This window comes from Oculina patagonica, unplaced genomic scaffold (assembly GCF_052425735.1).
Source record: "Oculina patagonica isolate OP01 unplaced genomic scaffold, crgOcupat unplaced375, whole genome shotgun sequence".
Lineage (NCBI taxonomy): Eukaryota > Metazoa > Cnidaria > Anthozoa > Scleractinia > Oculinidae > Oculina > Oculina patagonica.
Window position 1 is genome coordinate 1 of NW_027558227.1, and position 11,131 is coordinate 11,131.

The window sequence follows — 11,131 nt, forward strand, 5'->3', positions numbered from 1 at the left end:
TGTTTTGACAAACTCTCAAACAAACTTAATTACCACAATGTGGCTTTAAAAGAATACAGATTTTTTTATTATTTTACACTATTTACAACAATTAAACAATATTACACACTATTTACAGAAATTACATTAATTAAAATAAAGAAAATATAACAACACATAGAGTCAAAATAAAATGTGCTCAGTGACCAAAGTAGCATATGCTATCGTGTTGGTCACTGACACGTTCAAAAAAAACAACAAGACACATCAATTACTAATCGAAAGTATGCAGAATAAACATGTTAAAGGAGAAATAAATCATAAATAAGCTATATGCAGAATACAACGAAATTATGCACAAGAATAAGATTGAGTATTTAAGAGGTATAGTTTATAGTGCTTGTAAAATGAAGTATAAGGCAGTTTTTTAACATCTGTTGGAACGTTTTCCCAAAGTTTTGATGAAACAAAAGAAAAAGTAGAGGTCCCATAGTTATTATTTGCTATTGGTCTATGAAAGTTTAAGTTAGCAGCAAATCTGGTATTGTGGGTATGAACCTGAGAGGCCTGAGTGAGTTTTCTATGGAATATTGTTGGAATGTTTCTTGAGTCATTTAAAATTTTATGTATAAATAGAGCCACTTTGAGTTTGTACACATTTTCAAAAGAGAGCATTAGTTTCAAAGTTCTCTTCTGCGTCATACCCGGTTTCAAGCCTGTTTGACCCATTAAAGACTGAATAAAGCATGCACTTGAGTTGAGATAATTCGTTTCAAACTTCTGTCTTCATTAGAGTGTGCTCATCTTGCAAGCTAAAATATATCTACCGGGAAATATGACAAAATAAAAACTTCACTGGCGTTGGCCGCCGTTGCTGATCTCATTCGTCAATGATTTACAAATAAACCTTTACTTTCTATTCAACAGCGTTCAAATTAAGCTGCAACTAACCCTATGTCACCCAGAAACTGCCAAACAGTTACGCATTCGATGCCTCTGTATCTGAAAGCGTGTAAATTTAAGGAGTGTTTTCCCCTACCTCCTTTTTTTGAGGCCACGTCGTTTCTTCCGCTTTCTTTTCTCCCTGAAGCAGACAACTCCAACAACTATGAGAAAAAGGGCCCCGCATACCGCTGGTGTAACAATAACGATTGTTCTTCCGCAACTAACCCTATGTCACACAGAAACTGCCAAACAGTTACGCATTCGATGCCTCTGTATCTGAAAGCGTGTAAATTTAAGGAGTGTTTTTCCCTGCAACTAAACCTATGTCACACAGAAACTGCCAAACAGTTACGCGACTACTATAGTTGATTTCTTTAAAGACGCTGCATCTAAGATGCTAAAATATAATAAACTGAGAGTGTTGAAAACATATCAACTGCAAAACTCTTGTTTTTCATTACCTCCTAATGTTTTCACTCTCCACATTTTGCTGTGGTACAATGGCGTCTCTGCAGTGGAATTCCATGCTGTTATCGCTATTTCATACTCCTTTCGGCAGCTAAGGTTAAGATCATAACGAATTTCATGTCCCGACACGTTAACTGCGTTCCAGGGGCTTTTGTCAGTCTTTGAAAATATTTCTCTATGGTAGATTGTGAACAATGAAGCAGCACAAGGCTTCCACTTGACTTTAACAACACTCCCTTTCATTTCGTTTGCCTGGTTAATGATGATTGGGTAACCTTATACAAGGAAAACAAATAGGTCAGTGGTGGTTTGGGTGGAAAATGTGAACAATTGCTTCATCAGATTTTATCTGACAAATATCATACCGCATGTTAACCAAAGGCTTTATTTGAAAAAAAAATCATTTTTTTTTTCATACATTTGTTGAAATTACCACGTACCTGTCAGTCTTAGAACGCGTTCACATTTAGTGCCCGAGCACTGGTACCTGGGCACCGGCAAAAATAGCGTCGTGTTCACACACAGAAAACCAAAGTACCTAAGTACCATTGACTTCTCGAGTACAAGGTCGAGACCTTATACCGTACCCGAACTATGGCGTGGGCACTTAAAAAAAATAGTATGTTCACATAAGTGCCCAGCGAGAATCGTACTCGGGCACCGTGCCCAGCCACCAAGTGTATACACAGCCTTAGTTAAGGTTTCTACTAGTCTCGCCTATTTTGTAAGCTTGACAGTCGGAACATAGTTGGGTGTTGTAAACCGCGTCCTATTTGTCTGTCACAAGGTTAGTCACTTTCTTTTACATTGGTCAGTAAGTCTAATGTAAAGATAGGTTCGGATATTGTAGGGCTGTTAATGATCCTCGCGATGATCTCAGAGTGTTCATAATGAAAGGTTAAGCCGCTGTAGAAAAAGTGTCAGGGGTCTGTTTGTTTTGGTAGTTTAAGTAATTAGTTGAGTATTTAGTGTAATAAATCCGCTGTAGTTGTTCTTATGGAAAACATGTTTAAAGGTTTCTGTTTTTGTTAAATAAACTTTTTCGACGGTGTGTCACATTCCAGTCGTATTCGTTTTATAAATGTCTTTATAGTCGTATGATTATGTAAATTCAAGTTGAAGGACAATTCGTCTGTCGGCGTGCGTCACTTTTATATACACTGTGGTTTATACTTCGTTGTTGTTGTAGTCCACCAAATAATCTAGAAAACGGGTAGTTTTCAATTGGGTAAATTGGGTAAATTGGATGTCGACGTTCGTTCCCTAAGGTGATCGTGAAAAGTGTCAATTTCGTGTGCATGGCGGTAAATGTGTCGTCAACGAATCGTACCGTCGCTACCATCTAAGCGTGAACACGTGCCGCCGTGCCGTCAAACATTTGAAGAGCAGACCGTAACGCGAACTTTCGCACTCAAAATGCTCAACATAAATAATGACAACAGAAGTCGAGTGAACCTGCAAATGCATATCGACAAAGATCAGGATCAAACCGGAATGTCTTGTTCTTTAGGCGCAAATGTTACCGTTAAAGTCTACCAAATTTCAAACGTTTGATGACCAATCATTCCATTCGTTTAATATCCAATCAGATCATGTTTCGGCGGCACGTGTTCACGTTTAGATGGAAGCCACGGTAATTGTAACCGCTGATAGTGTGATTGTCGCTAGGGCAAGTTGCAAAAGTGCGGTCCTCGATGTTCTGCATCTCAACTTTTACCAAAACAAAAACCTGCGAGAAAGCAAGAAGCAACAAACCCAAGAGATGCGTAAACATTCATGCGGACACAAGAAGCGTACAAGAATGTAGAGACAATAAAAGAGAATTACATGAATACCTGTGACAGATTTTGTTCTCCAGGGCTGAGACATGTTGCCTTCTCCCAGCTCATTCCACGCTGACACTGCAAATTCATATTCTGTGTCACAATCAAGTGGTAAGGCGCTTAGAGTGTTTGCTACAGCAGTAGAGTTGATACTATACTGAACGTTCTCTTTATCTCGTGATCGAATCGCCTTATAGTATACTGTGTACATGACAAGTGGACATCCATTGTTATCAGGAGAACTCCATAACAAGTTAAAATCCGGAAAAGATATTTCCTTCGTTTTGTTTTCAATGACAGGAGCAAATGGTAAACCTATGGAAAGGACAATGATTGCGTCAAATGGGAACACCTTTTGACAATTACTTCTTCTGTCATATTATTGTAGATAATTCCTTATGATGGAGTCAATTTTGGCTTTTCTTTCATTCAAGCCGTTGATGCAGAAAATACGTCAAAATCTGGATAGAACATCAGTGACCCATTCTGCTTCTTCCCTTTGAGACATGTCTTGTTTATCTATTACTGTTCTATTTTTTTTTGACGAAAAGCACGGTCCATTCAGAAATGAACAGACGATGACAGGTTTAAGTCTAAGTTGTATTCATTAGAGTAACGACAAATTTGATCGGCTATTTATTTTAAATTTCCAACTAAGCGCAACAACCCTTACCCAGAGAAAGTAAGTTCTTCATAAATTGAGAATTTGTCCAAAACAAGAATGCAAGCCAGTGGGGGGAGGTGAAGGGGAGGCACGACCCGCGTCCAAGTAACCGTGATCACACAACTTGCACATCAGGTCGACATGCACCTACAGTGTAACTTGAAACAGATAAAGACTTTGAAGTTCATCTCTCCATGGCCAGACGACATGGTCCTTGTCTTTTTCGTTTTTACTCTCTCTTGAGTCACTTCAGGATTTACGGAAACGTGAAAAAGATAGCTATTTCGATAGAGTTTCGTACATAACTGAATGATCCCCTATGCCCACAAATTAGAGGTTAAAATATATTGCAAAAGTTGTCCCTAATGAAAGGGATGTTTATCAGTTTAAAGAGATAGAAAGCATGATCTTGTCAAGTACTGAATTTCCCCACTTAGACTAAATGTCTAAAACCGAACGAGCGGTGTCTTTCAAGTTTCCATAAACACATGATTGACAAATAAGCTTTTTTAAGGAATGCTCCCTTTGTGTTTTTGGTACGTATAGTATGCATCACCGAACAAATAATATTTTAGATGCGGCTGTGGCCATAGGCGTACGGGCAGTTTTTTGCCAGGGGGGGGGGGGGGGGGGGGGGCGGTGAGACATTTGCCCAAAAATTTCTCGCAAGTTGCCCAAATTTTTACGAAACAGTCGAAAAGAAACGAAGGTCATACGATGCACTAACATAGGTCTTTGAAGTGAAAAACTCTTACATAAGAATCTATCATATAAGCACATAAAACGTGTTAAAAGAAATAGCTGTCTCTGCCGTTTCGACGGCCGAAGATATCAACGATCATCCTCGGAGACCCAGGGGCAGTTAGTCGGGGCGACGGGTAGCTCATTGCGACGACGGGATTTTCGGATGAAAGTATACAACAAGCTCGGGAGAGCCCTGGGCACTTTCTTTTACCGAACCAGTTCCAGAACTACTTATTTCTGATTGGCCAGAAAAACAGTTTTTCTGGCCAATCAGTGAGGATGACCAGCAGAAGTCTTCATACACGAAGTTGTTGTTTTTCCTCATAGACTCGTCGTAGTTGTTTAGCCCGTCCATCGGATGTCTTACGTGGAGAGTCTCAGATAAAAAAAAAAATCAACAACAAAAAATGAGACCTGGGAATTTGCAAACTGTAGCATAGCTCAAGGAAACAAAAGAGTTTTTATCGCGATCCACTTTCTACATTGTTTTTAAGTTTTGTTTTTGTTATTTAAATATCCAACAAATTAAACAAAAAACCCTTTGCTATCGCGTGGCCCATGTAACGAAGATACCCACACCAAAGAAAACTTCAGAAGTAGTTCAACAATCGAGGAGAAATAATAAGAATTGTTGTTTACTCAAATAGCTATTAAAAAGCGCGCAACTAACAGTGTAGATCTGGACGTCGTGTAAGGTTTATTCTTTCTCTGAGACTCTCCACGTTTAAAAATCATCCGATGCACGAGCAAAGCAACCACAAAGAGTCGATAAGGAAAACAACTTCGTGTAAGAAGACGTCAGAGTCGCTCTGCCGGTCATCCTCACTGATTGGCCAGAAAAACTGTTTTCCTGGCCAATCAGAAAGGAAGGATTTAACAGCTTCTGGAACTGGTTCGGAAAAAGAAAGTGCCCATGGGCTCTCCCGAGCTTGTTGTAATCTTTAGCTCGAAAATCCCGTCGTCCCGATGAGCTGCCCCTGGGTCTCCGTTGATGATCAACGTCATATAGATCATTCTCGTGCATTGTCTCCAGCATTTCTGAAGCAGTCATGTAGGCGTATCCGCGCACACGACGAAAACTCGCGAACATTTTCTGCTCGGCGGCTTCCAGAATCTCGCCGTCGATTTTGTAAAGATCTGTAAAAGTTAGCAACGCGGAGAAGCTTTTTTTATCAGGTGTTTAACTGTGACAGATATTTGAAGTACATTGCCCAACAATAAAAAATACAAACATGTATATCAACATATGATCCCCTTCACTAATACATGTGAATCTCGTGTGAATTTAACTGGCTTTACGACCTTTACCACGCCGACTTCAGGTTAAAATAAAAATATCTATCTCTTCGAAAAAAAAAAAACTTCTTTAAAAACTGGCTTTGCCCAAATTTATCTTGCTGCCCAAAAAATCTGAGTTGCCCAAAGTTGGGGGGGGGGGGAGGGGGCTGCAGCCCCCCGGCCCCCCGGCCCGTACGCCTATGGTTGTGGCTGGCTAAAAAAGTCGGAACGATATTAAAAGAATTAAGGAACATGGCTATTGAAAATTTGCCAGCTACACACACAAAGGTATTTCAATTGTGTATTAAACCAAATATTTGATCAAACGTTTTTTGTTAGCTTTCGTATACGTATGCATACCCGTGATTGTCATTTACCTCCTAATGTAACCACTCTCCACATTTTGCTGTGATTTAATGGCGTCTCTGCTGTGGAATTCCATGCTGTCATCGCTATTTCATACTCCTTGCGGCAGCTAAGGTTAAGATTATAACGAATATCATGCCCTGACACGTTAACTGCGGTCCAGAGGCTTTTAATTTCATGTCCTGACACGTTAGTCCCGTTCCAGTGGCTTTTGTCAATCTCCGAAAATACTTCTCTGTAGTAGATAGTGAACAAAGAAGCAGTACAAGGCTTCCACTTGACCACAACAGCACTCCCATTCACTTCCTTTGTCCAGTTTACGATAACTGGATAACCTTCACGAAACAAAAAATAGGTCAATCTTGATTTGGTTGAAAATTTTAAAATTACTTCTATTTATCTGACATGCGTCAAAACGTTTGATCGCTAGAGGCTTATTTTAAAGAATCTTCTTAACCTTTTATACTATGTAGAAAATTCCATAACCTCGTTTCTTCAACATAGAAAGTAAGGGGGTCAAGGAAGAAGGGGGACGGATACAATTCTGACTAGCTGGATTTGTCATTTATCACTGTTTTGAACACTTTAACGTAGCTTAATACAAAGATAAACACTGTGCCATAAAATTGCCATCCAACGCTATGCTTTTGATGAGGTTCTGAAGGGGGGGGGGGGGGGGGTTATAAATCCCATTTCCGAACCCAGCTTTTGTCCAAATCAACCGAATGCTATTTCTCAGTCTATATTATGCCCAAATCCCAGTCCCATCCCCATTTTGTTTGTGATTCCCAGTCCCAGTAACCCAAATCTCATTTTCCCAGTGAAAAAAAGGCAAATCTCAGCTCCCATTTTACCCTTTTCAGGACTCTCTTTTGAAAGTCTTTTTATTATGCAGGCATGAAACAATTAACTACATAGTTAACATACCCTTAACTGACTTTGTTTGCCAGGCCTGTGACATGAGACCTTCTCCCATCTTATTCCAGGCGGACACCGCAAACTCATACTCTGTATCACACTCAAGAGGCAGTGCACTCAGAGTGTTTGTTACGGCAGCAGTGTTGATACGGTACCAACCGTTCTCTTTAACTGGTGATTGAATCTCTTTGTAGTATACTGTGTACATGGTCAGTGGATATCCATTGCTATAAGGACGACTCCATGTAAAGTTGAAATCAGGAAATGATATTTCCTTCTCCTGGTTTTCAATGACAGGAGGAAAAGGTAAACCTATTAAAAAGATAATAACTGCGTCAAATGTGAACATTGTCTGTCTTTGACAATAGCGTCTCCTTCCATATTATTGTGCATAATTCTTTATGTGAAGTCAAAAAGACGTCAAATTGATCCACTCTACTTAATCTCTGAGGACACGTTTTCTTTCGTTCACACGTAATTTTGACGTCACATGGGCATCTTTGACTGAAAAGACGACGGAAAATTGTAGTTTATTTTAATTCAGTTACGAAAAAGTCTTCCGAAAATGTGAAGAACGTTTAAGATTGATAGAACAAAAAGGACAATAAATTAGCACAACTTTTTTCACCTCACTGTGTAATTTGAACTTCACCAGGCAAGTTAAAAGTCCCTCAACTTGAGCAACTTCTTAATTTGATTCTGGACTAGTCCTCGACGAACAAAAATAGTTTTGCATAACTTAACACACAAAAACTTGGACAATGAACGAACTACGATGACGCTCCCAAGTAGATAGATAACGGACACGAAACCTATAAGAACACACACGGAATCTTGGTTATTGTACAATGACGTTTCACATGGTCGAAGAACTCGAACTTGCACTCGGCGACTTTAGGAAAACATACCTCCGGGTATCTTTGTTCCATACACTTCTACTCTTAGGGCCTTGTGGTTAACAAAGGTAATTGGTTGAAACCGAACGAATTGCGTCTTTGAAGGTTCCTTAAGCACATGTTGTATTATGTCATTTCTTCTTGAATTGCCAGTAAATACCTGCAATAAATATGGATACCCTGTTGATGACAACACGTCGAAAACGTTTGGTTTCTGTTTAAAATTTTAAATATGATTTTGATGAGTATAATTATAAGTGTACTTAAAACGTTAAAACAAACGAGCAAAACTGCCTTTGATACAAAAATTTCCCACTTAAATTTTATAAGCCAAACTGATATCATCGCATAAATACATTTGGCAGTTATAATAAGCAATAACTTGCTTTGACTTGGCTTCCAGTGGGTAGAGGATGGAAGACCAAGAACAACTTGGCGTAGAATGGCTAAAATAGAAAGAAGTGAGGGGGAGACCCGCCGAGTTGCAGTCCACCAGAGCGAGTGACGAAGAATCGCTGAAGACCTGTATGCTGCCCAGGCGCTGACATGATATAAATTATGATGAATCAAAAGCGCTCGTTATTAGACAACACGATTGCCTACTTGTTCGAAAGAAAACCGTCTATAAATAGCTAACTCGCGTATCTGCTGGTACAAAGTGCATTAACATATCTTATATCTTATCTTATATACTTCTGGTAAAACGTAAAAGGTATTTTTCAATAGGCTTTTATTATTATTTTTTTATTTTCACAAACCTTTTCTGTGTTGTTTTCTTTGTAGACGACCCAATCCACGAGTAATAAATGCAATTTGTAACTTGTGGTCCACTCAAAGGAAATTGGATTTCCTTGAGTAGCGACAGCGCAAATGAAGAACACATCTCCCAGGTTGATTTGCAGGTAGTCTTTAGAATTGTTGTTGTTGATAGGCGACCAGGCGCCCTTATCACTCCTCAGTCGTCCTGTTTGAGGATCATCGCCCAATCGTGACGACGAGGCTGAGAAATGTTTGTCTGGCACCCCAATTGCTTGCGTCTGGCACTCTTAAATGGAAGAACACCGGATACTTATTTTACCACGCTAAGCGTGTGCACTATGCCATGCGATCACATTAATCTGTATAGATCGACCTTGGACTGTAAAAAATCTTGAATGTTTTGAAAAGTTTACTAGGTCTCGAACGTTCAAAAGGGCAGGGAGAGATTAATGCCAGTTCTCTCGAGGTTTTTTGTAATTTTAAAAATGGTTTTACTCTGTGATGCTCAAGCTTTCAGTAGCTGTTTCGTTTGTCCAAGGTCATTTGTGAAAATAGGATTACTCTAAAATGCTAAACCTTTCAGTAGCTGTTCATTCATTACTTGCGGAAATTGTGTGACAACTATGTGTCCATGACATTTGACGTTGTCATTGTGACATTATGATTACAGGCATGTCTGGCCAAAATCGTCATTTTTATTTTTTTTTCTTATTTTTCCTGTTTTTTCTTTTCTATTTTTTAAGACATTATTGTATACTTTGCTTAAGGTTACATTTCATAAGCACTATGGTTGATTTTGTGTCATTTAATTTTTCTTTTTTTAGGTATTCTAAGAAAATGGTGAAATCCAGGATGGCGGATCCAAGATGGCAGCACTTGTGACGTCATACGACACCATTTGACGTCACAGCCAACAAAAACCGTGGGGTAGCTAAGGGCTTTCTACTCTTCGCTTAATATTTTTACCCCAGGGGGATACTCCGGCTTCTAAATGACGGGGATGATCGAATGAAGGCAACACTCAGGACCCAAAAAATCCAGCACTTATGACGTCATACGACACCATTTGACGTCACAGCCAACAAAAACCGTGGGGTAGTTAAGGACTTTCTACTCTTCGCTTAATATTTTTACCCCAGGGGGATACTCCGGCTTCTAAATGACGGGGATGATCGAATGAAGGCAACACTCAGGACCCAAAAAAAAACCCTAAGTCTTCTGTCATTACCCAAAAAATCCCTGGACCATAAATACCCCCTCAAAAAAATCTCTTGTCAAATTACCCCTAAATTGCCAGGAGGGGCAAAAATATAACATTAAGAACACAAGAAAATCATAAAAAATTGAACGCTCGTGTTTTTTTACTCATCATACCATAAATATGCCAAGGCCGCGCTAAGGCACTTTAGTTCTTTTTTAATACCCAAAATTCCCCTATTTAAATAAGGTCACCCAAAAAAATACTTGGCAAATTTTTCAACCCCAAAAAATCCCGGAATCGAAAATTTCAAACCCCAAAAAAATCCTTCGATCATCCCCGTCATTTACAAGCCTGAGTACCCCCCCCCCCTGGAATTTTTACTAGGCATAAATAGAACGAAAACCTTGGTAGGGTCCATCGACCACTTCCCTTACTCCCTTGTATCACTGTGGAGGGGGGGGGGGGTGGGGGAGTGGATTGCCCTGTACGTCCTGGGGTTAACTTTGAACTGTTGACAAATAATTGTTGTGCCATCTACACTATCAAATATTTTTGTCACATTACAATTGTCACATAAAAACTACTATATCGCAAATAAATTTTGCATTTTTACTCTATTGTAAATGGCCAATTATCTTGTCAGATTTTACCAAGCCGGATAAAATAGTTACCTACCATTTCTTGAAAATTTGATGGGAAGAACTCTAATCTCACAGATGGAAAGTCTCTTGAAACCAGGGAATCTAATAGAAACAAATCTGCCCACGGGTCTCGGACGACAACCTATCTTCTGTAATGTTCTTCCACTTTTCAGGTTATGTAGTCGTCCACAACGTGGGTTTGAAATGCCTCCATGCTTACTGTCATCACCTGCTCAACAATATAATAAACTTTATTAAAAACTAACAATGGTATATTGCAATTCCTGATTTTTGATTGGTTAACAGGCAATGGTATATGAGCTCATATACCATTGACTACAATAATTATGGCAGCCGATACACGTCAACGAAAAGGCTGGGGGAGCTCAAATATTGCAATTCTTTGGGCGTTTTTAATAAAACAATTATTCCACTCGCACTTGTTGGAT

At 39.3% G+C, this 11,131-nt stretch overlaps 1 protein-coding gene across 1 annotated transcript; it reads right to left on the minus strand.

Moving 5' to 3' along the window:
- Window positions 1–1,385: 1,385 nt before the first annotated feature.
- Window positions 1,386–10,911, minus strand: LOC144640602 (uncharacterized; the record flags this gene model as incomplete). Its single annotated transcript, XM_078499700.1, has 7 exons — window positions 1,386–1,667; window positions 3,228–3,530; window positions 6,279–6,602; window positions 7,195–7,497; window positions 8,094–8,241; window positions 8,840–9,126; window positions 10,717–10,911. Coding segments are annotated over 7 exons (1,842 nt in total), but the record flags the coding sequence as incomplete, so codon positions are not given.
- Window positions 10,912–11,131: the final 220 nt, after the last annotated feature.